Source organism: Lipomyces oligophaga (genome assembly GCF_038497815.1).
Source record: "Lipomyces oligophaga strain CBS 7107 unplaced genomic scaffold V1516scaffold_3, whole genome shotgun sequence".
Taxonomy (NCBI): domain Eukaryota; kingdom Fungi; phylum Ascomycota; class Lipomycetes; order Lipomycetales; family Lipomycetaceae; genus Lipomyces; species [Lipomyces] oligophaga.
The window spans coordinates 1041439-1066911 of record NW_027117787.1 but is presented as its reverse complement, the minus strand read 5'-3'; the positions used below and the strand labels follow the sequence as shown (position 1 = coordinate 1066911).

The following is a 25473-nucleotide window of genomic DNA, read 5'->3' as shown; positions in this document are numbered from 1 at the left end:
ACTAAACACATAGAGTTCAATATGATGGGTCCATCAATTCATGGATCAAGTTGATTACCTCTGCAGATCTGACTTCTTATTATATAATATGATCTGAACGATCAATCGTCTACGGTTTAAATTGTATATAGTTTTAATTTAAATTTCGACAGTATTATATTATGGTATATAGTGCATGCTTGTCTGTTATTGTTTTATTAATATTTTTAGATTGTCCGATTCCGCGGCCCCGAAGGCAATTATCGCTGTCAGGTTGAACCTACGGATGATTTCAAAGTATTGATCCATAAGCTCGAGGAGCAGTTACCAAAACATGCGACTGCAGAAAATATCAAGTTTTCCGAAAAACCAGGAAACAGTCAGATGATGTCTGTTCAAGATTTTGTGGGCAGATCGCTGGAAGCTTTGAACATCAAGTGAGTCTTGTAGTTGTGAGATAATAATCCGCTATCTGAAATGCTAACTTGCACCTCATAGACATGGAGATATGCTGTACATTTCATATCCTGAATTGAGCTCCGAGCCCAGTTCTGACTCTCGTTTTGAGGGTACTGCATCCACTATTCCACAGCAGATTGCCGTGCGATTAAATGGCAAGCCAATTACCGAGACAGATCTGCGAAATATGGTAGCATCATCTGTGAATGATCCAAGCAGTAGTTCCAAGAGTGTATGGGAAACTGTTAAACAGGATCCTGTCGACGAATATCTTGATAAACAGGATGGAAAGATTGTGCGCAAGAAGGATCTCAAGATGTGCAAGCATTCCGATAAGGGTATGTGTGACTATTGTATGCCACTGGAGCCTTGGGATCAGAATTATCTATCTGAACATGGGATCAAGTCGGCTTCATTTCATTCATATATCCGCAAGCTAAATGCATCGGGATCAAATGCAAACGCTAACACAGCCGCGGCTTCATCGTTTGTTCCTCCGTTATCGGAAGCTGACTATCAAGTCAAGCAAAAATGCCCTTCTGGACACCCACCTTGGCCACAGGGCATTTGTAGTAAGTGCCAACCATCAGCTATCACTTTACAAACCCAGCCTTTTAGGATGGTGGATCATGTCGAGTTTGGAACTTCGAGTATAGTGAATGACTTTATTGATAATTGGCGCCGGTCTGGTACTCAGGCGATAGGATATATGTACGGCACTTACGAGCCTTATTCCGAGGTTCCATTAGGTACGAAAGCGGTTGTTCATGCAATCGTTGAGCCTCCACAAGTTACTGCAGTTGACGGAGTAACTCTGATGTTACCTTGGACCGATGAAGACCGGGCGAAAGCGACAGCTCACCTACCAGCAACATTTCAACAGGTCGGAGTCATTTTTACTGATTTAACCGATGATGGTACAGGCACGGGCTCGGTGGTCTGCAAAAGACATGCGGATTCATATTTCCTCTCATCGCTAGAAATTGTATTTGCTGCTACGTTACAACGACAGCATCCTTCCGCAACTCGATGGTGTGATACGGGTTATTTTTCCTCCAAATTTGTGAGCTGTGTCATTTCCGGCAACGAGCAAGGCCAGATCGAGATCAACGCGTACCAGGTGTCAAATTCTGCGGAAGCTATGGTGCAGGCAGATATCATCGAGCCATCTGTGTCGCCCGGGTTGATGCTGGTTAAGGACGCCGACGAGAAACGTTATGTGCCCGACGTATTTTTCAGAAGAGTTAATGAGTATAAGGTCGCTGTCCAGGAGAACGCGAAACCTGTGTTTCCGGTCGAATATTTGATAGTGACGCTTTCTCATGGCTTTCCTGCATCGTAGGTTATGAATGAACTATATTGCATTTGTTTTTGAAATCGAAACTAAAATCTATTTTTTACGAATAAATATTCTATTCCAATTGAGAAAAATTAAATTGTCGTAGGAACACCCGCAAAACCGCCGGTAGAACCGAAACCGCTTTCCCCACGGACAGTGTCCGGTAATTCCTCGACTAGTAGCACAGGTGGAGTCACTATTCTCTCGACGACCATCTGTGCAATCCGATCACCTTCTGAAACTGGCAGCCCCTAAGTTAGAACAAATTGAACTAGAAACACACAATATAAGTGCTGATATACATACCAGCGTAGTCGACGTCGGCACAATTAAAGAGTAAGACTTTGATCGGGCCCCGGTAATCCGAATCCACAACGCCTGCACCAGTCTGGATGCTGTGTTTTGTTGCCATTCCAGAACGCGCAGCGACGCGACCATATGTATCAGCCGGCAGTGCAATCGAGATATCAGTCGGGATCATTGCCGATCCGCGTGCTGGAACGATACCATCGGCCGACGCGTAGAGATCGTAGCCTGCTGCGAGAGCTGATCCACGCGTTGGAACTCGTCCGCGAGGAGAGAGAAGTTTGACAAGAAATTGCGGGTTCTGGTCGGCCAAACCAGGAGATTCAAGCGTGAGCTTAGTCTTCTTTGAGATAGTTTCCGCAGTCATTTTGAGATTCAGTGGTAAATCGAATAGGATGAAGGAAAAATTCAAGAAGATTGGATTCGACGCGTGCAAGAGTCACTAATTACGCGTTCTGCAGACTCCCAGCGCGTAATTGATTTCATTAATGAAGATTATTCAGTACTTACATAACAGCCCATCTATCTCATAATTTTCAAAATTCGTTTACTATTGAAATACACAACTAAGGTTGTGTTGTATTTTAATATCAGAAGTCTTTCTATATCCAAGCATTTCAACATCCAAAAAAAAATCAATCATCTACGACGAACACTAGTATGCAATTTATGTTCCTTCATCATGAAACTCGTTCCGGCACACAGAACACTAAGCACAGTAGCAAAAATGAAAACAGCGCGGACAGAATCAAGATATGAATGGATCACTGCATCCTGCATTTCCGGAGGTAAATTATGAACTTCATCAATTGAGTCCTTGACCCTGTTAATGATCTCTTCTGCGCCAGGACCTGTGATTGCTCGAGATAGTTTGGCGGCCAATACATTCTGAAACACGGCAGTCGAAAGTGAGATTCCTAACGTGGAGCCAGTTCCTTTGAATCCGTATTGGATACTTGTCGACACTGCCTGGAACTCGTGCGGTACGGCAGCAACAAGAGCGATCAGCGTGATTGTAAGATACAAGCCAAATCCAAAACCTGGCCAGAACACGATGGCCATGATCAACCAGCGTGAGGTGTTCATGCCCACAAAGCACAGAATTAACGAACCAAATATCATGCAGATCGCCGCGAGAACAATCATAGGGAAATAACGGCCCGTAGCTCGCATATAGTAGCCAACAATCAAGGCGCCAATAGAGTCACCAATGAAATGGGGAATCAATGTTGAACCAGACCGCGTCTCTGAAATTCCTTGAACGGCAATGAAATAAATCGCAATATAGTATATTTGCGCGTAGTACGTCATGTTCATAAACCACGAAGTGAATGACGAACCAAACACGGTCGGGTTGGCCAAAAGTTGCAGAGGAATAATGGGCTCACGCGCGATGAATAACTCAACGTAAATAAATGCACAGAAAAAGGTAGCAGAAAACAGTAACGATACTATCACCTGGCCACTGAACCAGGGATAATACGTGCCGCCGATACTCGCGGCCAACAAGAACGTCACAAGAGCAACAACAAGAGTGAATGAGCCCAGAAAGTCGATTCGCTTCAACTTATCTCGGCTGTTTTCAGCATCTTTTGGAGGTAGATTCAAATTGAAGATAATAGACAAAATAGACAGTGCAATGATTGGACCTTGCGATAAAAACGCCCATCGCCAGCCAAACGTCTCCGTGATCAAGCCTCCTACTACTCCGCCAAACGCAGCTCCACATCCCCAAAGGATATTGCCTATTCCTTGTAGAACACCGCGCTGGCGGAGAGGGACAATATCACTGAGCGTGATAGCAGTCAGCGACGTCAATCCACCACCGCCCAAGCCAGCGACCATTCGCGCAATAACGAGAAACCACATAGTAGGTGCGATTCCACACAGAACCGAGCCCACGCCAAACAAGACATTGCAAACAAGCAAGACAGGTTTCCGCCCATATATATCCTGACTTGTCAGCGGGCAACACAAAATAGTTACCTTGCAAAAGAAATAGAAAACTTACTGAAATTTTTCCGTACAATGGCTGGAAAGCTGCTAGCACAATCATATATCCCGTCGCGATCCAAGACACAGACCGGAATTCGTTGAACTCAGACGCAATATGTGCCAACAAAGTAGCAACAATCGTACCGTCCAGCGCGGCCAAAAAAATTCCTACATACAACGATACAAACACAGACAGTAGTGCGCTAGAACTAAGTTCTTCCTCCTCTATCTGGTCAATCAGCTCTTCTTCCTCATCCGCGGACTTTCCGGCCCGCTCGACATCGGTCTGACTCAAGAGTGGCTCTGATTCAGACTCAGAAATTGAGTCAGTCGAAACGATAGAATCTGCAGATGAAGCGAGAGGATGAGTATCTGACGACATTTTGTACGAAGAATCCTTCTAAAGTTGCGGAGGCAATATTACTGACCGTCGTCGTCTCCTTCTTCTTGGTTTAACTCCAAAAATTGATGTACAAATAAAAACTGATAACAAGAAAGACTTTGCGCAAAGGCGGCAAGCTCAGGCCGCCTTGATAATCCGCGATATGACTGATATCAGTCGAGGGGTATGGAAAGCGGACAATTACAGCTGAACCAGATTTGATTAATAATACAATAGCAGCAAATACCACAATCTAGCAAAAATCACACTACGCTCGTGTAGTCATTTGAACTTCCGAGTTTGGAAATATAGATGTGCCAAAACGACACCTCGATGGCCGATGGTTGACTCATCGCTGACTCCGATAAGCAGATTTTCCGGGAAGTTCCCACAAAATGCCGAAAAAATGCAACTAATTTACTCGCTATAAATTTTTTCATTATAGATTTACTCCAATGACAAATATGCTACTTCTATTATTTTAAAATTCCTTTTATGTGCTGCAGTATGCCAATTATACTTTAATAACCTATTCGGATTATTCAAATCCACTTCCGGTTACTCTATCACGTGATTTACAGTTTTAGTTGCGATTAGTGTGGATGGCTGATTGACTATAAGCATGTAGTCTGTTACGCGACCTTGAATACCACTTAAATTTCACTTCCATCTTATTTGCAACCCATCAGCTAGATATACACTACTTACGATTTCTTGTAGATTTCATCAATACAACCAACTAATCAACATTAACATAGGAAATAACCAAATTCAGCTCGTAGATACACCTGCATAACTTGTCCTAACCTGTCCAATCATATAAATTTACAAATCGTCCAATTTGATCCACTCGTTCAAATTCTTAGTGTTCTCCATTTCACTATCGATCGCACACCACAAGCCTACAGCAATGGATGCTAGTGACGTTACGACAGTAATGACCCAGGCTCCTATCTTGTCTTTCTTCGTCACTGTGTCACCTGAACTGACTGTTCCAGTTCCAAGCGATGAGTCCCCAGTTGAGCTGCCGCCAGTAGTATTTGTGTATGGAGCTGCTCTATAATCAATCATCAGTGCATCGGTTACCTCTAAAGCTGCCATCTGTTCGCCCAATCCATAACTGCCATCGTACGACTGATTCAACCAGGTATATCCACAGGTGACCCCATCTGTGCCTCCGCTACAAGTAGTTATAGCCGCCGCCGCCGATGTCTGTAGAATAGGAAACAGCGAATCACGAGTATAGGGCGCTACCTGGATTGTTAATCCCATCCAGCGCGAAATATAGGCTTTAAAAGACTGCTGATCGACGTCGCAACTTCCAGAAAGCTCGCACGCTGGCTCGTAAAGAATGCTAGTGGACTCGTACGTAAACCAACTCATGGTTTCAATCAACCCATCCAATCTTGTCTTCCAAATATCAGCCGCAGTTGCGTTGAAACCATCTGTATAATTGTACATGTACGCGCATCCGGCCATAAACACGCCCAAGTTGTATGTCCATTGGATCGAGTCCATGTCAGAACAGGTTGTTCCATCACTGTCGATGTCGATGCCGTCATAAACGTAATACGCGTCCGAAATGAGGCCAATATCTGTTTCCCAGTCCCAGATTTTTTCCGCCCATTCTGCATATGTGTCGTTGTCAGTGTATCGAGCCAGACGGGCACCTAGCTGGAACAGAACTCCGTTGGAAATGGAGTTTTTGTAGTTGTAGCCCTTGTTGAGGGTGAACTTCTGCCATCGCACACCACCACCACATGAACTGGATTCCCAAACTGAAGATATTGAGTTGAAAACCGCTTGTGAAAGAGCCAGCCATTGCGGGTCGTCAGATGAAGGGTTTGTGAAATTACGCTCCGTTGCCTGCATGGTAGTTAAGCCCCAGAAGCCCTGATCATCGTTACCGAGCGACGAGGTCTGGTTTTTTGGCGTGAAATTGAGATCATCGCCAGTCTGAAACAAAATGCCTTTCATAATCAGTGTCTCATACGTTGTGTTTTGTGTAAAATACCAATGGTCAATCATAGACTATTCAAATGTTAGTATGACGCGGCTCTCATACCAATAACACACAGCAAGATTACGCACCCCCCAGGCAGCTCCACTTTCCCACCAATAATAGTCTCCAGACATGATTCCTGGTGTGTATCCATACTCGTTTCCATGATAATAATTCATAAGACCCTGAGCTACAGTGTTTGCAGCCGAGATGATGGACTCTAGGGAGGGCCGGTCAGTACACAGCATAGCCATGGCCAGGAGAACAAGAATCTAATTACCTTCGCTGGATGTATCCAGAGTGATGGCGGCTGATGAGAACTCCAAAAACCCCAATAACGCAAAGGTTTCCAAGCCAATTCGCATCACATTTTTACTGACGAACTTCATGACTCGATCAAATATCTGCTGGAGCGTCGATCCAGGGATTCAAGAACTTAAAGAGGCCAAGATCTACCAATCAAACCAGAATCAAGCAAAATCAAGCGACTCCCAGCTGATATAAAACCGTAGAGCAAAAACGCACGATGTTCCAAAAAATCGCGTCAAAAAATTGGAGTTTCAGCCAAATTCAGTCTCTTTGATTTGCGTTTCAGCTCACTCGCGTGTGTGCATGTAGAATGATCCAACTATAAAGATCTTCAGGCAGAAAGCCCTCTCGACTTGCCCAAGACTCCCCAAAGAGGCACTTGGGATATATCACGTGACACAATGTGTTGCTATTTTAATCTCTAATGATCTACTTAATGTCACATCGCATCACATGACTACACATGATAAAATTTTGATTCTAGTTTTATCATGTGATTTAGTTTAAATCCGAAATGAAACTGTATTTATGTCCGGCTTACCTGATGATGAACAATATTCATCTGTTTCAACTATTGGATAAGGAGAGCGAGAATATAGCTAGAAAAGTACAATTGGATTATTCATATTGAATATTCACTAAAACAGTCAGACCAAAGTTATAGCTAATTAGAGAACTGCATATCCTGTGGTTCTGTACAGCTGGTAGTCGAAATTTACAATTATTCTTTATCCTTTCTACTGTTCATATTGGTTCAATATTCTGCTTTAATCAGTCATAATGACTTCCCTTCCCATTGTCTATATTGTTATTGGAAGCACGCGTGCCTCGCGGCTGTCTCCTACAATTGCTAACTGGATCTTTGAGTTGTCCAAGAAGCACACGACCGGCGTGGACTTCCGCCTGCTCGAGCTGTCCGACTTTAAGCTTGATCTGCACTCGCAGGAACCGCATATTCCAATGACAGGACTCTATACGCAACCCGAGACAATTCGTTGGAGCAATACTGTAAAGGCTGCGAGTGGGTTTATTTTTATCACGCCTACTTATAACGGTTCGTATCCCGGCATTCTCAAGCTTTACATCGACTATCTCAAGAAGGAGTGGATGGGAAAATATGCCGGCATTGTTTGTCATTCACATAGAGGTGGCGACCGGGCTGTCGTGCAGTTTATTAACGTTCTTCAAGGCAGCTTGCGCATGAACATGGTCGAACCTCATGTTTGTCTGAAGATTGCTGACGTTGACTGGTCGCAAAACACGCTTGACTACGGTGTCGAGACTGAAGCGGAGGCAATCAAGCTTCTTGAAAACATGCAAGCGGCCGTTAACTCTTCTTCTTGAGTTTGAATTTTTTTTCTGTCTTTTTATACTTTCCTGTAATCGTTTCATAGAATCATAGAAATATAATGCACATCTTGTTCCTATTCGAACTTACCGATTCTCGTCCGGCTAGGGTTAACGATGACGTCGACAGCCGGGCCTATCTGATCCCATCCAAGACTACTAAGCATTCATATCTGGTTCGTTTCCCGGTTCTTCGTGACCCCGGACAGACAAGTAAGAAATGGACCAAACAGATACGGCAGCTATGCAGCCGTGGTTCTTCCACAACGCGATCGCTCCTTTGGATGACCCGTCTGCCCCGTTTCCACCACCGTCGACGCCGGCTGCCTCGACAATTCCGATCGATAAAGAGACGACTTGGATTCCATTCACGCCTGACGACAACAAGCGACTAGAGACAGCTTGGAAAGCTTTGTATATTGAGTGCTCAGGGCTTTCTAGTTCATCCAGTACAACGCAGCAGCAGGGAAAACACCGGTCGTCGCGAAGATCAAAGCAGCCGACCGTCAGTGTGATCGTAGGTGCTTCTCGATTATATGCTGTCGAGTTCACTCCGCTTCCGCCATCATCATCGCCACAGTCAGCAGCACCAGAACAAGACACTACGCTGACTGCTGATCCGGAGTCTTCAACAGCGCTGGGAACAGAGCCAGATCAAAGTCCTTTGCTGCTGCAGCATTGTGTCATGCAGCTAGTCCCTGTATACTGGCGTCCCATGCACGACACTGCGCATGTCATTCGAGCTACATGGTTCTACACTTCATCACTTCCCGGTCCAACTCCTAACGCTACTAGTCAGGAATCTGGAATACAGGCAACTAATTCGGACCATATTTGGCACCGCTATTCTTGTACGCCAATTACAGATTTTGAGTTGGCTTCTAGGCTCGAGCAAGGGTTCTTGGATATTCAGCCTTGGTCGACCGCATATCTTTCTGAGCTCAAGGCTGTTCGCAAAGTAGGTAGAGCAGCAGAAAACAAGATTAAAGTCTCCGTGTCGGAAAACTACTCTGCAGTGTACTGGCCACTACCTGAAGAACCAGACATTCAAACCCGAAATATCTCACCAATCGATGCATACAAGCGGCGAATTCCTCGTCCGGAAGAGAGGCTTACGTTAATAGACAGCCATGATAATCGACGTGAGGGATTTGCGGTAATGATTCCAGAAACTATTATTGTGCGAACTTTTGCTGGACGGCCGTCTGGAATGACGCGGGGAATCGCTTGGGTTCTTGGTGCTGTGTCCCGTCGGCCAGGAAGTCTGGCTGTACGATTTCCCGGTAAAGGTATTGAAGGTGTTGTCAAACGGGGTTTTGACTATGATGACTGGATAAAAGGTGGTGGGCAGCCTAGACACGGTCCTTGGACTGTTGCCGATGTCAATCATATCGTGCTAGTTGTTCATGGAATCGGACAGAAGCTGTCTGAACGGGTAGAGACATTTGATTTCACTTACGCTATCAATACTTTTCGTGTATTGATGGCAAAACAACATCGATCAATGCCTGGTTCGCATCCACCTCCTACGGTTCTTCCAATTAACTGGCGACGCAAGATTAATTTCGATTATGAGGAGGTTACATCTGAACGAGATCAAAATAAGGATGGAGCCGATGATCCAGTTCGTCGTGCGTTTTCGCTTGCCGATATCACGCCGCCTACGATTCCGACTGTACGAAACATCATTTCAGATGTATTACTCGACATCCCTTATTATCTGTCCAAACATAGACCCCGTGTACTTCATGCAGTTACGGCCGAAGCCAACCGGATCTATCGATTATGGATGCGCAATAATCCGGGTTGGCAAGGAAAAGTATCGATCATAGGCCACTCTCTAGGATCTGTGATTGCGGTCGACATTTTGTCACGGCAACCGACCGTTCCACCGCCAGTTTTCTCACAGAACGAGCACAATGCAGACGATTCCGATCTGATGCTTGAGTTTTCAGTCAGAAATCTGTTCGTTGCGGGAAGTCCGGTGGGGTTTTTCTTACTCTTGAATAAGTCGAATTTAATTCCTCGAATCATGTCTACGGAACGTCTAGTGAACATTGCGCAGCATCTTTCATATAGTGAACAAGATGTAGCAGATCAAGCCGGGAATCCTACTCCGATAGTAATAAGTCCTAGCGATATTGGCCTTAGTCATGGTGGAGAATATGGGTGTCTTGCTGTCGAGAATATTTACAATGTGATTCATACTTCGGATCCGGTTGCATATCGGCTGAATCCCGCGGTTGACCCTGAATTCGCGCAGACCATAGAACGAGTCGATTTAGCGATCCCGCTACCGCAGGAAGGGTTTCTGACACGTATATTTTCCCTGGATACCAAAGCTAAGACACCGCTGCAGCGGAAAGCGATTGCGATCAAGAACCGAGTCGTACAGCGGGCTCGTGGAGCGGGCCAAGTGCTAGTTGTGAAGGTTGCACGGCAGTTGAACCCCAATTTTCAAGCTGGTGAGCAGATCCAGGAAAACCGAAAGCGAGAGGCAAAACGCAAGCGCCTGGCACATAGTGAAGATGATTATACAAGGCCTATTATGGAAGATAGCGAAGACAGTGATGATGACGAAGCAGAGGACGATCACATAAGTAACAGCAGTTCAGACGACGATACAATGGTGCCAACTCAGGACAATAGCTCAATCTCAGAGTCCAAAGATGGGATAGATATCAAGCGCCATCCACTAGAGCCAAGTAGAACATATTCGTTCACACGAGGTCCCACAGTAGGATCTTCATATGGAACTGCGAAGCACCAGAAGAAGAAACGAGACAGGCGATACGAAAGATTAGTACACACACGATTTTACAGTCTGAACGAAAACGGACAGATAGACTACGTTATTCATCCCACCGGAGCACTAGAGAATCAGTATATTAGCATATTAACAGCGCATTCGGGATATTGGGAGTCAAAGGAGTTTGCATATTTGGTTGCAGCTGAATGTAGTCGGCCGGAGGGCGTTGAGAATACGTTGGAGGAGTTTCGTGTCAAGTACAAGCAGAGTACGTGAGGTATTGACTGAAATATGATTTTGAGTCATCCCTTCAATACAGACAGGAGTGCAGGAGTAGAATATTTCGAAGTAGTGCGGAATTAGCTTAACTCAAGTTGTTAGCTAAAATACGACTCGATACGATTACGAGCGGGCGCGGAATGGGGAAACTTATGTAGAACGGCGGCCGACGGGCTAAATGGTCGCGGCCAAGTTTTGAGTGGACAGTCAGAGTCGTGTATAGTGTCGCAGTTCAACAAATCCGCAAAGTTTAAACAAAGTAAAGTTTTACACCAAAATCAGGATTGGAAATAGTATCGGTTGAGTTTGGGTTCTGTCCGATAGAGCGATAACAAGTCTAAGCACGAGCCTTCTTTGCCAGACCGGTATTTTCGGTCAGCGCTGGTTGACTGTTTATCTACATGTTCCTAGGACATTGAATGCTAGAATTTTGAGATTAAAGTTGATTTTGTTTTGTCTGTAATATTATTTTGCATCTGAACAGTAGCATCCAATAATGAGTTTACTGCATGAAAAAGAAGAACTGAGAGGCGATAGAGAAAATACAGATTATGGCTCGTTATTATCGGAGTCGTCAAGTAGTGATAAAGCAACAACACTAGTTTCAGAAGAAACCGAAGCCAAACAGGAACAACAAGATGCTGAATTTCTTCTGGAAGACGAACAAAAAGGGATTTTTGACGATTATGGTGAACTGGCGGAGTTACTCGAACTTGGAACGGATGGCTGGACAGAGGAGGAAGACCGACGTGTGCGACTCAAGGCCGACATCCGAATAATGCTGTGGGCGTGTGTGACGTTTTTCAGTCTGCAGTTGAATAGAATCAATATTGTGAATGTTTTAACTACGGACTTTCTGTTTGACTTAAACATGCGGCAAAATGACTTCAGTCTTGGTCAGACTGTGTATTTCTTCAGTTTCATGGCCATGGAGATCCCGACTCAGATCATGAATCAAATTATGGGACCGACAATCTGGATTCCCACCATGATGTCGCTCTGGGCTCTTGTGGGTCTATGCCAGGCTTTTGTGACGGATAGAGCGTCTTATCTTGCAGTGCGTGCTCTTCTTGGTGCTTGCAGCGGCGGCTTCGTTCCTGGCATCGCACTCTATGTAACAGGTTTTTACAAAGCGCACGAGATGGCCACCCGACTTGCTATGTTATGGACAATGCAATACATCACGAACGCAATTTCTGCACTTTTAGGATCAGCTATATTCAATATGAATGGTATTAATGGATGGCATGACTGGCAGTGGCTCTTTCTACTTGAAGGAATACTGACTTTGTCAATCGGTCTTGCAACATTTGTGATGATGCCAAATTTCAGAAAGCCAAATCTCTCTCGTTTTTTTACACCTAGAGAGCAAGCTATTCTTCGCGCGCGCGTTATTCTAGATGATCCCAGTAAAGCGCGACAACTCGATAACCGGAGGACTTCGACTTTTGCAAATCTCGGCTTCAAGGATATCTATAAGACTGTCACAGACATATATTTACTACCCATGTTTACGCTTGCCTTTGTCGGATTTCTGCCTTCCGTTGCATCGTATCAATTCATGACTATCATGTTTCGCAGTTATGGTTACTCTACAAATGAGTCTAACCTACTTGTCATTCCCGCAAACATGACTATCATGACTGGCATGCTCTTCGTCTCGAACTATGCAGACAAATATAAGAAACGCTGGCCAGTTCCGCTGATGGCGATGGCCTGGGTGCTCACCTTTTTAATCATCATGCGTTCACTTCCTGACTCCGCACCTGCTGGGGTTCGAGCGTTTTGCGTCATTTTCACTGTTGGGTTTCCTTATTATACACCGGTACTAATTTCCTGGCTATCTGCAAATACCAATGATCAGCATAAACGCGCACTAGCAGTAGCTATTTATAACATTGGCGTGCAGCTCGGCAGTTTATCAGCTGCGAACGTATATCGTGAGAATGATGCTCCGTTCTACAAGAATGGGAATATTGCTTTGATTGTCGTAGCTGTTTTTAATGTATGTTTGACACTTTTCACAAAGGTGTGGTATACGCGAGAAAACAAACGCCGGGAAGCGATTTGGTCAGGGATGACTCTTGAGCAAAGAGAGCATTATTCCGCTACTACAAATGACGTGGCGAATAAACGTCTCGATTTTAGATTACAGTTGTGATTCAAATCCTTTATTTTGCATCGATTTTTGTGAGGTTGCATTTCATTTGTGCTGAGTGTGCGAGTTCGTTGTGGAGGGGACTACAGGATCATATTTTATAGTTAAAATTTACATTTGGAACTATCTATTATACAAATTTTAAGACATCAGCCAAATTCCTTCATCTAGTGTGTCCCAATTAACCAAAATCCAGATTGTTCAGAGTGAATGAGAAGTCAAATTCATCAGATCAAATCATCAGACCAAAGAGGTCCATCAAATCGTTGTCAGCCAAAAATTAATCTAAACAGCGACAGCTGCGCAGGTAAATTTATCAGAAATATTCAAATCAATCAGGTAGAACGAATTCAGTAGGTGAAGTCAGCCTAATCAGATCCATTATTTCAGCTGGTTATCTAAAATTCCTCGGAGCAGCCGGCTAAATCCACTCAAATTCCTTCAATTATATTTATTCAGGTTTCAACTCGTCAATATCCGGATCGTCAGATTCAGATGGAGAAGGTGACTCGACTAAGGTCCCTGAAAGTACAGAAACTGGCAGACCTGTAATTCTCCTACCCATATGTTTATACTTGCCAACAATGATATCTGTATCCTTTCGCGCATTGATACTTACACCGCCTCCTTCCAAGATTTCGCGTAGCTTGCCTTCACAATCATCCTTTCCGTACGCAATCCGAACTGACCGAGTGATCGGAAAGTCCATATTTATGAACCGCAAAGCGTCAAAGGCATCAGCGATTCGACAGAATGAGACCCATCCACATTTACGATCCCAGACGATTTTCACGTACTCAATCACTCCGTAACGTTCAAACATGGCACATAATCCGCGCGCATTGATCTCAGCTGGTAGTCCGCCAAGAAAAATTTTTCGCGACACTTTCGACTGTGAAAGAAATAACGGGGGAACCACAGCCGGTGACTGCACTAGGTCAAAATACACCTCGTAGTCATTGAGATAGACTTTTCCCTGCTTCTTGATCCAAGTCAAATAATTCGAGGCATCGCGCGCCTGCATAAAATGGATAAAAAACGTCTGCCGGCTCGGATCATAGTGTGAATATTCGATTTTTCCTCCACGAACTAGAGAATGCAAAAGTGCAAGATCAATCTGTTCGTCTGGGGGCAAGTTCGACATGATAACTGTCCTTAATTCAGTCCTACCTGGCTGTGATATTTCATGACTTGAAGTGCTCGTCGTACTTGAAGCACCTACAATCTTGCGTCAGAGTAGGCAAGTTCGTACGAAGATATGTCTTACCTGTCTGTCGATACGGATATTGCATTTTAAGCGAACTTGGTAAAATCCTTGCAAATGGTGGTGATTAAAATCGGATTCAAATTCTAGATGGATCAATTAATCGAGCTTCACAGTGGAGTCCCAGCGGTGATCACGTGTAGATACTTGTTATCTAAACCTGAAAGATTCAGTGTTACTTCTCTAACAAAATTCAATTGAATATCGCTCAGAATTGCTTGAGAGATTTCGAAATCACTATGGCTTCATTTTCAGACTCAAACTACTCGTCGGATTTGTACTCAGACTTCCGTCCGAGCTATCCGCTTGAACTGTATCAGAAACTCCTGGATTTTCATCAAGGACCGCGCTCACTGGTGGTAGATCTCGGCTGCGGACCCGGGACAGCGACAATCCCATTATCTAAATACTTTGATCACGCAATTGGTGTGGATCCGTCAGCAAATATGATAAAGACTGCAACCGACAATGCTCATGCAAAGTCGGTCTGTAATATTCAGTTCATCCAGTCAATGGGTGAAAGTGTTGACGAGCTCACCGAACCAGGTACCGTGGATATGATTGTTGCTCCGCAGTCTGTACATTGGTTTAAACATGACCAATGGTTCCAAAATTGTGCTAAAAGTCTCCGAGTTGGTGGGACACTAGCTTACTTTGGCTACGTTGATCATCAATACAAGGATTGTCCGCGTGCAAACGAAATCATCGAGGAATTTAGCTACGGAAAGTCCAAGCTCGGTCCGTACTGGGAACCTGGTCGTAAGTTTCTACGAAATCTGCTCCGTGAAGTAAATCCACCTCCGAATCTGTACGGTAACATTCAGCGCGAACAGTTTATCCCCGGAATCGATGCAGATGACAAATGCCTGATCAGCAAGACGATGACTGTCGCTGCAAACCGCCAATACGTGTATACTTGGAGTAGCCTACACAATTACTTCAAGGAACACTCAGAAGTCTCGCTTGATAAAGGCGGTAGTGGCGATATTGTCGACCAGTTGTTTCAGCAATTCCATAGAGAATTGCATTGGACTGATAGAACTGTCGTTAATGTCATGTGGAAACATATCATTGTGCTGGCCCGGAAACTGTGATCTTACGTACCTGCATGCGAATAGGACGAAGCTATCATCTTTGCCGAAGAGGCACTGTCGAAACCAACAGGTATAGGAGGCGACTGGCGAAAGCAATTCGAGACCGAGTTAAGCGCGCACTCTCGATTGCATCATCGCTGCCGAGATACTCCGGCCAAGACAGCTCCACTTTGCGAAGCATTTTGCGACGCTGGTTTAGTAAGTCATCTAATTTTTTCAAGTCGCGACAAATCGTGATCTCCGAACATGACCGATTTCATACAACTCGAAATGTTCTTTCAAAGCATTTTCGTTTCGGAAGGGCCGTTCATGTCACCAATAATAAACATATTATATCTATAGAACAAAAAAGAAAAAAGGCCGATCCAGATATTTCTAACCAAATTGTGACACTCGCCAGCATTTAGATGGAGTGCTCATAGGAGTAATATCAGTCCATAATGTAGGAAGGAAACGAGAACTAAGCCAATAAGACTGCTCAAAATCCTTCGGACATCAAAACTAATCAAAAAATAGCCTAAATCCGTTTATAAATAGCAGCCAGAATGGTAATTTTCTGCTTGAGATTGTTGATTTTTTCCCGAGATTACTTTTATAAGCACGCAAGTTTGTATCTGATATGAGCTAGCAGACAATGCCAGCAGGTTAATAACATAATTATGTCATTACGAGATCATAAAATCAAAAAAATTGTATATTGAGCTATCAAAGTATAGAAGCAAAGATTGTTCTATCTTCTTTACCTTTGATCTTGGATTCCACTTTTAGTAAATTCGTCGAGCCTGTAACCGACTCAGAGTTCGTCCAATTTCTAAATACACTGTTGGATTAGATACATGGTACTGAGCTATCAAGAATTGATAATTAACCGTTACAAAGCTTCACAAATTTTTAATAAACAAAAAAAGCTATTTTCGATTTGTTAATTATCTACACTTTTTCCATAAATTGTTCAGCTTTGTCGATTACACATCCTGCTCGGTGAGCAATAAGAGTTTCTGATTCGCGACATTTGATCGGAGTACTCAGGATAAGATACACAGCTGTCATTGAAGACCTAAGTTTGTCTAGGAGCAACTATTGTGTCGGTAATTTTGAATTTGGCATCAAATTTGAATGATCCAGAACTGCTACTATTCCATAGTAAAAATTACAGAGAGAGCCCAGAAATGAGTAAAAAGGATATTAGAATATTCAGTAAATAGGACAAAATTTGATAGAGCGATATTTAGTTAGAGGCAGATCTTGTATAGTGGGCACACAGGGATAAACTACCTAAGCGGAGTCAGATACAATATATGCAGAAGAATCACCCCAGATGGTTTGTCATTCTTGATCACTATTCTCTGCATAAACAAATACACGCCTATAGCATCGCAGCTGGCAAACAATTTGATTAATGATTTTAACGTTAGAAATGACTTTGTAAAGGCACGAATAGAACGTTGAATGAAGCACCCTTACTCAACTATCTGATCGAGCAAGCAAGAACTTCTGAGACATGACAAAGAGCGGAGTCTGAAGTCTCGGATATATCTGATATATCTGATATATCTGACAATGGCGCTCTTCATTACCTCGAAAGTCAAGACCGAAGGTTTGTGACTGAGTCAGATGTGCAGAGAACCGGACAATGATATGAGAGTGTACGTACATCATGACCTTTCTGTTAATTCTTGCCGGAACATGTCGTCCTCCTGCTCGAGGTATTCAGATTATACTTCCTCCCCAGTCATATTCAGCCAGCCAGCCAGCCGCATGTGGTCCTTGACTGGCTACTCGCTTGTCTGTGCGCGTTCCATCTGATGGCTCACTATCCCTTTCTCTTATTAGCCTTTTACTATGCTTAACTTAGCTCGAATAAGAGCTGACTTGCACAGTCTTCTCGAGTGTGCAGATATCTTTGTCTGAAATTTCCGTATCGGAACTTGCGGTGACATTCTGACAGGCTGAATACGGCTAGTAGTGTATCGTGTTCTAGTTAACGTCCGTCTGTCTCTGCAGCCGTTCTCAACAATAAACAGAATTCTGTAGATGTATCTCGTAGTGGTCTCTGAGATGAGCACTTTCGCAGCTTTCGCAACGTCCTGAACTGCCATAACCTATCAGCCCGACATCCAGCAAAAGACGTTCAAACTTTGACCAGATAACGGCCTGATAGCTCCTGAGCACTCGGGCTTTTCGCTGGCTGGCTTTAAAAATCGGGAAATCTCTGGATCTTCCAGATATCCAGATCTCCAAACAATCTCTCCAATTTTTCTTGGATCACAACACGATTCTAAGAAAAAGAGAAGGTGGCGTTTTAGAATGCGACGGACTCGAACAATAATCGGCAATCAGCCATAGCATCGGACTCGAACAGAATGCGCACTCTTTGCAGATTCTGTCTTGTTGCTTTAGATCTGCCCGATCGGGCCTCTACCCACTCCTAGTCTGGTCTAGTGTGGCCAGTCTCCGCTTCTGTCAGGATAGAAACTATAAGTGTCAACACGAACTCAGTCTTCAGGCACCCCTATAATGAGCACAGATCTGACCATTTTCTAATTTTAGTCGGGACTTCTATTCTGAATGGCATCAAGAGCTGAATTCTCCAGCATCAGGGGAGGCTTCAGCACAAAGGGTGTGCTATTAGCATGCAAGAGAACCCTACGAGCAGTCGACTGACTACCCATAAGTATAGCTCGAGAGCGCATCTCTCGTAGTTGTATTATGCTGCTCATTTCTTGCAGAATCAGTGGTAATCAATTATAGAATACATTTTATTTGACTCCATTACAAAATCAAATCCAATTCTGGCGAAGATTCAGATAACTGCATCAATGACTTCTCTGCTCTTTTTCGCAGCTTTCATCGCTCTCGCTTCCGGAGCAAACGCCCAGGGAACTGAGGTCCTGACAAACCTCCCCGTTTACAATACTCCATTCACATACGCTGACCCTAGCTACGAAGTGTCGCCCAAGAAGACTGACTTTACGGTTAGTAAAGTTGCCACATGGGGTTCATTGACGGACTGGAAGAGCAAACACAACAGCTCGGCCTTTCACATCACCGAATATGGTACGCCAGTTTCGTTTTGTCCGATCGGTAACCACTCTTTCTGGGTTACTGGCGACGTCGAGGTCGATAACACACCGGCTACTATGCAGCTGTTTTGGTACTATCCCTCATACCTATCTGTAGGTATGTCGCCTCTGCATACCACGAACGTCGTCTCGGCCATGGACCAGTGGCTTCCATACAATGGATCTGATGTGTCATTCGTGGCTTGGACGGACGCTCAATTTTCATCATATACCAACCCGTTTGAACAGCCCTTGACCGCGTGCGTGCCTATCAACTCCACCACGTCAATCCAGGTATGGAACTCTTATCTCAACCTTAACACAGAAGCATTGGGACTACCCTCCTTTTCGCAAGGCTCGTATCTTGTTAAGTACACGCTGTCGGACGATGGCAAGACCCTCACTACCGACCGACCACAGAAGTTCGTCAATGAGCTCGATACTACCTTTACTGAAGCGGGTGATAATGGTGTAGACTTGACTATAACGGGTCAGTATCTGTGGGGCAAGTTCGCGGCGATGAAGGTCGAAGATTATATCTATCTTTACGCACTCGATGTCTCCGTCTATAGCAATTCAACCGACTTGATGGTTGCCCGCGCACCGGTCGACGACGTTATGGACAGTTCAAGCTGGTCATATTATTCCGCTAGCACCGATACTTGGCTCACTACTGCACCAACGGCGACAGAAAGTCGCAAAGATACGCTTGCTATCTATTCTCTTCCCAGCGACATCAAATTCGCCGCTGGCACTGAAAATAATGCCGGTGGTTCTGTGTTCTACTCTGAGTATCACGATGCCTATCTCATGATTTTTGTCGCCTCAGATGATACTACAAAGTACATCATCGAGTATGCGCCTTCTCCTGTTGGACCATGGTCGACCGATCGCCATGTTCTGTATACGGACGCATACCACGATATTACAAGTTCAATCTTCAGCGTCTATGCCTTTTCTACGCCGCTTATTGGAACGGCACAAGGAAAGGAATTATTGATTTCAACAAAGTCGAAAAATAGTGTGGCTAACGCAATTGTGCAGAAATTGATTTTTGAGTGAGCTGATAGGGGAATCAAGGGGAGATGATTTTTGGATTGGCGATTTTGTCGAGCTGGAAAGTATACGAATGAATGACGAACGGTAGACTGGTGAGGGAGGTAAACAAGTTTGACAATGTTGGAATATCTGTTTCATTAGTTAGATAATCTACTGTTAGCGTTATATTTGCCGGCATTTTTTGTATAATTGCATTGTGAGTTGTTCTGTAAAAAGAAACCACTGGAATCAATGCTATGTGTCAAGGTCGCTTGACAGAATTATTGCAAGATCAGCGTCTGCATTGCTTGAGCATACATATTAAGTTGATCTCAGTCGAAAGGCTATTCTCAGTGACGGGGGTATTCACAATTAGTCTAAGTCAGAGCAGTAATTAGAAAGACTGACTGTTAAGAATTCAGATATCTGAATTCTTGATCTATAATCGAGTCGGCTCGCATATTGCGGGGCTTGGTCATAGGTATACGCAGCTTGAAAAGTAACCGCGCGGATATGTATTGATTTCTTGATTTCGGATAACCATAGGAAATATATCAGTTTTAAGCGCAACCGATACTAGATTCAAATTTGAAGACTAGCGACATTTTATCTAGGAAGCATGCTCCACGAGCTTAAACCCCGTGGCGGTGGCCATTGATCTGGACGATGTGCGATAATTCAAAATGCGAAAGACAGCGGCTCAAGAAGGACGAGTTTATAGTGAACTTTACAAGTATATTTAGTTACTTTTAATCTACCGGAATTATATAATGTTAATGTTAATGTTGATGGCAGTGGCAATATCAATGGCAATTGTACGAGTAAAACATACTCTGACATGTTAAAAACGAAGACAAAGCAATCGTCATCGCAAAATAGAGTCTCAGAGAATTTTCTGGATAGGCTAAACTAGTTTTCAACGAGTGAGTTAGCGACGACATGCTCGTTATGCACATCGCTGCTAGAGCTAATTTAGTTCGAAATTATTTCTCTGAGCTCTTTCTTTACTGTTGCACCCAGCCCTCTTGTTCGTTTATGAGGTTATGCGGTTATGCGGTTATGCGGTTATGCGTTTGTGCGATTGTGAGATGAGCGTGCTATAATTTATTTCAAGTAAAAGGAAATAAACGAAAGATGTTTTTATGCTTCCTTCTTAGGCTCAGTAAACGATTCATACGCCATTTTTCCCTTGTCAAAAACGTAGTCAACCGCCTCTTCGACGGGTTCGTCAAACAAGTAAGGCAGCAAAGGCACGACAGCTAATCCAAGCGCAACAGGACCGTATGTACGTAAGCGGGCATTTTTAACGTTCTTCATCGCCTGACCGGAATACCGAACTGTAGAATGGATTGTCAGCGCAGGAAGACCCATACTAGCTATACTTTGAAACACGCCTCGTTGAACTACTGACAAGGCCCAGTTCGGCTTCTCTTCTGACACAGGCTCGCCCTTTGCCTTTGCTGACAGCCAGTCTTGTTCTTTCAAGTACGTCTTGTATCCTTCGTATGAAATATCGCCCAAAACATATGTCCAGCTGATGCCATAGGCAAGTGAAACCAACCTCGGATGCGCGACAGGTCGGAACGATTCTCCAATGTCAGAAGTGTAAGCAACGTAACGCTGTGTAGCCATCATAATCTAGAGAGTAAGACACCGCTTCATATTGCAATACAGATAACATACAGTCTATTTGGTTAGTAACTATTAGTAAAAACACTCGCAAAGCTCCTATCAAACCACTTACTCGAAGCCGATTCGCGTAGGCAGCATATCGCCAATTGGTCTCGGTCGATTCTGGTGCTTCTCCTGTCTTAATTTCAGTTGCAATTTCTTCCACCTTCTTTTCTGCCATCTTGAGTGTCTGAAATATTCTATCGAATTATAGGTACAACACCGTCCAATTTGACCTGATTTAATCTGGAATTGCTTGCCTCGCTGAAATTTATTGGAGAATAAGAAAACTGTATTAATCAAGATTTCTGATGATGACTTGTTCTGCGGCTGGCCCTTCCTATCCGGCAGCCGACTTGTCCCATTCATCAAATTTAAAACTCTCAATTAGATTAAATTAATCATGAAGTATACTATATTCACATATGTTATCAATAGCTTATTACATTCTAATCTCCCTTAGCTCATCTTTTGGAAGAACAAAGGGCAGTAATCCTGTATTTCTAGAGCCTAGAATCTCGATATCTGCTGCCCGATGTACTCTTCCAGTTACAGGAATAATTGTTTCCACTCGTCTGCTTGCCGAATTCGCCTTCGGCATATTTGGCTCTGGGCCATCTGGAATTATATTTTCGTTCAACTCCTGACCAGTCAAAAGCTTAAGAATAATATACGCTCCTGCCTTGGATAGCACAGCATTTCCTTCTGAGCATTTTGTTCGAATGATGCAGGCTGGACAGCCCAATTCGCATTCACAGTTTTCGACGCGCTCGACAGCTGTCAGTAATACTTCTTCCACAAACTCGAAAACTTTCCTACTCATGCCTGTTCCTATTGCCTGCTGGTTCGACTCGTAAGCCTGCTGGCTCGCATTAGCCAGGATCCCGCTGTTCGCATCATAAAACACAAGTCTGGCGGGCCGCTTCCGCTGCGTTTCTCGCGTGGCAAACTCTTTTTCCGGCGCTTTGCATTCCGTTCTAATATCCCCTTGGCCCGCCATCACGACTCGTGTAGTCATGCCGATGATGACATGTTCGGCGGCGTGGATGGCACCAGCAAGATGAAGACCTTTCTGTTGAATAACCTCAATGGCGCGCAAGGGTACATCGAGCCAAAAGCCCTTGGTATAGGTAACCACGGGAGGAGTTGTATTGACATCGACTGCATCGATAATCCGATTCTGTGCATCCATTTTAAAATATCCAAACACACACGAGGTCACTCTGATTGACCCAAAATATGCGTACTGTAATTTGCCTGCATTTATCATTGCTGTTGCTGGAGTAGGTATGACTTGCGATAAACTGCTCTCAGCTAACGAGTTGTTCGAATTCATCTGCTCGAGAGGTTTCAAAGCTTGTATCTCGATAGCGTCAACATCTGTAAAATCCCGCTGATTTGTCGTCCATTCGACGTTTGTTCTTTCAACTTTCGCAATCTTAGTGTCTGGATCAAAATCTCGTACTATATATGGCTTTCCTTGGTGTATGTATACAGCACCTATCAAGTGTGAGTCAATTGACAAGCCTAAATAATCCAAGTCCGTCAACTATACACTGGCCAAACATACCTTCATATACTGTAAACATTGTCCGTGAAGATTCAATTTCCTCAATAACAATATTTCGACTATTCGTAACGTCTACTACTGCATATACATCTTCATCGATGTTTCGAATAATAACTTCCTTCGCAGGCCATGGGAGAAACCGGGGATGGCAATCAAACATGTCCGGTTCGCCTGGACTTGCTTTGGATCGTAATACAAGCCTCTGAGTTACTAAATCAACCATCAGATCCCCGGAACCATCACGACCACTAAAGAACCGTCGATCAGAATCCAGAGATATTGGAAGTTCAAATCCTGCACATTGTAGATGTGATTCTAATAGTAGAGGATTATCCAAATCGAGTACTACTTCTTCCGGTGACTTCTGAAACAAGTCATCTGGGTTCTGCATATAATATTGATCGACCGGATATGAATCTCCAATTAGAACAGTCAACGAATCTTTATTTTTTCGTCCCGCTCGGCCACTTTGCTGTCTCAATGCAGCGATCGAAAAGGGGAATCCAACAACCAGTACAGCGTCCAAAGAGCCGATATCTATACCTAATTCCAGCGCATTTGTAGCAACTATTCCAAGTAATCGTCCTTCGAACATTTCTTTTTCGATTCGTCGACGCTCAGCTGCCACATATCCTCCGCGATAGCTCATCACTCGATTAATCATTTCTTCTCTTCTTATACTCGAAAATTCAGTGCGTATTGCTCGCATTAACAATTCACATTGCACACGCACTTTGCAAAACGCAATAGTTCGAACTCCATTTAACGTCAAAGTAGTAAGTATTTTTGCAGCATCTCCGAGTGCACTTCTACGACCAGTCGTGCGATCATTAGGATCTCTATACGGCGTGTTCCAACTTAGAAAATGTTTCATTCCCGATGGCGACCCATCGTTGTCGACCAGCGTGATTTTATCGTCCGGTAGACCGAAGACCTGCGCCATATGGCTAACCGGATTTGAAATTGTCGCCGAACAGGAAATAAACTGGACATTATCATTACCTAAAAACGAACATAGTCTTCGTAATCGGCGCATAATCATCGCCATATGAGCACCAAACACACCGCTATATACATGCAGTTCATCAATAACAACATATTTTAACCCGCTGAAGAACGATCGCCATCCAGGTTGATCTGCCACGCAGGGCAGAATCGATACGTGGAGCATATCTGGGTTCGTAAAGATCACGTTTGCTTGGTCACGAATCGAGTTCCGGCTATCTTTCGGGGTATCACCGTCGTAAGTCTCGACGACTATGCCCTCTAGATTTGGCATCAATCCGATAACTTCCGAAAGCGAGCGTTTTTGGTCCTGCGCAAGCGCCTTGGTAGGAAAGATATATATTGCGGTCGAAGCTCGATCGTTTTCAATGGCTCGAATAACAGGTACTTGGTATATCAACGATTTTCCAGACGAAGTAGATGTCGCAACAATCACGTTTTGACCCTGAGCCAGAGCATTCATCGCCTGTGCCTGATGAGAGTAAAATTCAGTCACGCTAAATGCGGTATACAGCGCATCTACCAATTCTTGAGACATCAAAAAATCAAGACCATCGTATTGAGCATGCAACTCTGGAAAAACTCTGCAACCTCGCTCAACTAACTGGTCTTCATACCAGTCGCTTGAGGTGATTTGATCTACCACATCTTGAATTGGCGGACGGGTTTGTGGAACCAGCGCAGGAAATGCAATAGTACGTAAATCCTTGGATTCGTCATCTATCATTTCCTCGGAATCATCCACTGGCACATATCTTTCTCGTTCTTCGCGAATGACTAACTCAGGATCGACCGACAATAACGTACATTTTGCAAAAAATCGGACCACAGCATGGTTAAACTTGACATTTCTTTTGGCGATTAACTTTGCCATGGCTTGTGTGGAATATTCCGGTAGCCGAATTAGATCTTTGCCTGTTAGCCGGGAGTTGTTCAGTTGTGTTTTCGCAATGTTTGCTTCCACAAACTCAAACACAAGTTTTTTCTTCCACAGCGGTGTCAATTGCTGATTGTCTTTAATTAGAAAGATATCATTTGTGTTGTCGCCAGTTAGTTTGTCCTCTGCAGGACTTGTTTCATATATTGCAAGTTCATGTTCATGTACATATTCAAAACGAATATTACTAGGTAACAGATATTTTACCGCTGCAATGTCCGCAACTTCAAGCGGCCGCTTCAGCTGAGATTCAACAGATATTTTAATCGATGACAATAAAGGAGCAACATTTTTCCGTGACGATAGAAAGGTAGAGACTGTATTTAACGCTCGATATGTCTGTTCAAGTTGACGAAAGTAGTCGGGCCATTCAGCACTTTCTTCTTCGGAGATTCGCCTTCGCTTTTGATTCGATTTCGATTTCGATTTCGAATTCGAGTCCGTATCCGTGTCTATGTCTGTGTTTGTGTTTCTGCTCGAACTACTTGCCATTCTCTTAAATTGATCAATCCTTAAGATAAAACCATT

The 25473-nt window shown here is 43.9% G+C and overlaps 12 protein-coding genes across 12 annotated transcripts; 6 read left to right on the top strand and 6 right to left on the bottom strand.

Moving 5' to 3' along the window:
- Positions 1-82: 82 nt before the first annotated feature.
- On the top strand, positions 83-1865 carry V1516DRAFT_673361 (NPL4 family-domain-containing protein). Its single transcript, XM_066921895.1, has 3 exons — positions 83-164; positions 211-416; positions 478-1865. The coding sequence occupies exons 1-3, from the start codon at positions 162-164 to the stop codon at positions 1778-1780; spliced, it is 1512 nt and encodes a 503-aa protein (XP_066778179.1). The 5' UTR covers positions 83-161; the 3' UTR covers positions 1781-1865.
- On the bottom strand, positions 1825-2586 carry V1516DRAFT_281034 (dUTPase-like protein). Its single transcript, XM_066918834.1, has 2 exons — positions 2084-2586; positions 1825-2018 (listed from the first exon to the last, which is right to left on the bottom strand). The coding sequence occupies exons 1-2, from the start codon at positions 2448-2450 to the stop codon at positions 1870-1872; spliced, it is 516 nt and encodes a 171-aa protein (XP_066778178.1). The 5' UTR covers positions 2451-2586; the 3' UTR covers positions 1825-1869.
- Positions 2587-4944, bottom strand: V1516DRAFT_281074 (major facilitator superfamily domain-containing protein). Its single transcript, XM_066918835.1, has 2 exons — positions 4095-4944; positions 2587-4036 (listed from the first exon to the last, which is right to left on the bottom strand). Exons 1-2 carry the CDS (start codon positions 4458-4460, stop codon positions 2723-2725), a joined length of 1680 nt encoding a protein of 559 aa, XP_066778177.1. The 5' UTR covers positions 4461-4944; the 3' UTR covers positions 2587-2722.
- Positions 4945-5285: 341 nt separating this feature from the next.
- On the bottom strand, positions 5286-6851 carry V1516DRAFT_663649 (glycosyl hydrolase family 76-domain-containing protein; the record flags this gene model as incomplete). The annotated part of the gene is made up of 3 exons (XM_066920531.1): positions 5286-6491; positions 6552-6682; positions 6743-6851. The coding sequence occupies 3 exons, from the start codon at positions 6849-6851 to the stop codon at positions 5286-5288; spliced, it is 1446 nt and encodes a 481-aa protein (XP_066778176.1).
- Positions 6852-7302: 451 nt separating this feature from the next.
- V1516DRAFT_673356 (flavoprotein-like protein) lies at positions 7303-8205 on the top strand. Its single transcript, XM_066921894.1, has one exon. It carries the CDS (start codon positions 7552-7554, stop codon positions 8113-8115), a length of 564 nt encoding a protein of 187 aa, XP_066778175.1. The 5' UTR covers positions 7303-7551; the 3' UTR covers positions 8116-8205.
- Positions 8206-9328: 1123 nt separating this feature from the next.
- On the top strand, positions 9329-11143 carry V1516DRAFT_622982 (DDHD domain-containing protein; the record flags this gene model as incomplete). The annotated part of the gene is made up of 2 exons (XM_066919605.1): positions 9329-10520; positions 10818-11143. The coding sequence occupies 2 exons, from the start codon at positions 9329-9331 to the stop codon at positions 11141-11143; spliced, it is 1518 nt and encodes a 505-aa protein (XP_066778174.1).
- Positions 11144-11642: 499 nt separating this feature from the next.
- On the top strand, positions 11643-13307 carry V1516DRAFT_621829 (major facilitator superfamily domain-containing protein; the record flags this gene model as incomplete). The annotated part of the gene is made up of 1 exon (XM_066919547.1): positions 11643-13307. One exon carries the CDS (start codon positions 11643-11645, stop codon positions 13305-13307), a length of 1665 nt encoding a protein of 554 aa, XP_066778173.1.
- Positions 13308-13400: 93 nt separating this feature from the next.
- V1516DRAFT_673352 (uncharacterized protein) lies at positions 13401-14880 on the bottom strand. The gene is made up of 2 exons (XM_066921893.1): positions 14572-14880; positions 13401-14522 (listed from the first exon to the last, which is right to left on the bottom strand). Exons 1-2 carry the CDS (start codon positions 14594-14596, stop codon positions 13756-13758), a joined length of 792 nt encoding a protein of 263 aa, XP_066778172.1. The 5' UTR covers positions 14597-14880; the 3' UTR covers positions 13401-13755.
- V1516DRAFT_623486 (S-adenosyl-L-methionine-dependent methyltransferase) lies at positions 14808-15662 on the top strand (the record flags this gene model as incomplete). The annotated part of the gene is made up of 1 exon (XM_066919625.1): positions 14808-15662. One exon carries the CDS (start codon positions 14808-14810, stop codon positions 15660-15662), a length of 855 nt encoding a protein of 284 aa, XP_066778171.1.
- A 2819-nt stretch (positions 15663-18481) lies between these two features.
- Positions 18482-19786, top strand: V1516DRAFT_663643 (uncharacterized protein; the record flags this gene model as incomplete). Its single annotated transcript, XM_066920530.1, has 1 exon — positions 18482-19786. One exon carries the CDS (start codon positions 18482-18484, stop codon positions 19784-19786), a length of 1305 nt encoding a protein of 434 aa, XP_066778170.1.
- A 1116-nt stretch (positions 19787-20902) lies between these two features.
- On the bottom strand, positions 20903-21614 carry V1516DRAFT_622575 (mitochondrial 18 KDa protein-domain-containing protein; the record flags this gene model as incomplete). Its single annotated transcript, XM_066919587.1, has 2 exons — positions 20903-21400; positions 21507-21614. The coding sequence occupies 2 exons, from the start codon at positions 21612-21614 to the stop codon at positions 20903-20905; spliced, it is 606 nt and encodes a 201-aa protein (XP_066778169.1).
- A 261-nt stretch (positions 21615-21875) lies between these two features.
- Positions 21876-25437, bottom strand: V1516DRAFT_695377 (uncharacterized protein; the record flags this gene model as incomplete). Its single annotated transcript, XM_066923988.1, has 3 exons — positions 21876-22690; positions 22739-22912; positions 23004-25437. 3 exons carry the CDS (start codon positions 25435-25437, stop codon positions 21876-21878), a joined length of 3423 nt encoding a protein of 1140 aa, XP_066778168.1.
- Between the last annotated feature and the right edge of the window lie 36 nt (positions 25438-25473).

What these genes read in the sequence shown, in the direction of transcription:
- V1516DRAFT_673356 (XM_066921894.1), top strand. Translation starts at nt 7,552, where the DNA reads ATGACTTCCCTTCCCATTGTCTATATTGTTATTGGAAGCACGCGTGCC.
- V1516DRAFT_281074 (XM_066918835.1), bottom strand. Translation starts at nt 4,460, where the DNA reads ATGTCGTCAGATACTCATCCTCTCGCTTCATCTGCAGATTCTATCGTT. An exon ending in CATTGTACGGAAAAATTTCA is followed by an intron (nt 4,037 to 4,094) that starts GTAAGTTTTCTA and finishes CTGACAAGTCAG; the next exon opens with GATATATATGGGCGGAAACC.
- V1516DRAFT_673361 (XM_066921895.1), top strand. An exon ending in CTGGAAGCTTTGAACATCAA is followed by an intron (nt 417 to 477) that starts GTGAGTCTTGTA and finishes TGCACCTCATAG; the next exon opens with ACATGGAGATATGCTGTACA.
- V1516DRAFT_673352 (XM_066921893.1), bottom strand. Translation starts at nt 14,596, where the DNA reads ATGCAATATCCGTATCGACAGACAG. An exon ending in ATATCCGTATCGACAGACAG is followed by an intron (nt 14,523 to 14,571) that starts GTAAGACATATC and finishes GCAAGATTGTAG; the next exon opens with GTGCTTCAAGTACGACGAGC.
- V1516DRAFT_281034 (XM_066918834.1), bottom strand. Translation starts at nt 2,450, where the DNA reads ATGACTGCGGAAACTATCTCAAAGAAGACTAAGCTCACGCTTGAATCT. An exon ending in TGCCGACGTCGACTACGCTG is followed by an intron (nt 2,019 to 2,083) that starts GTATGTATATCA and finishes AGGGGCTGCCAG; the next exon opens with TTTCAGAAGGTGATCGGATT.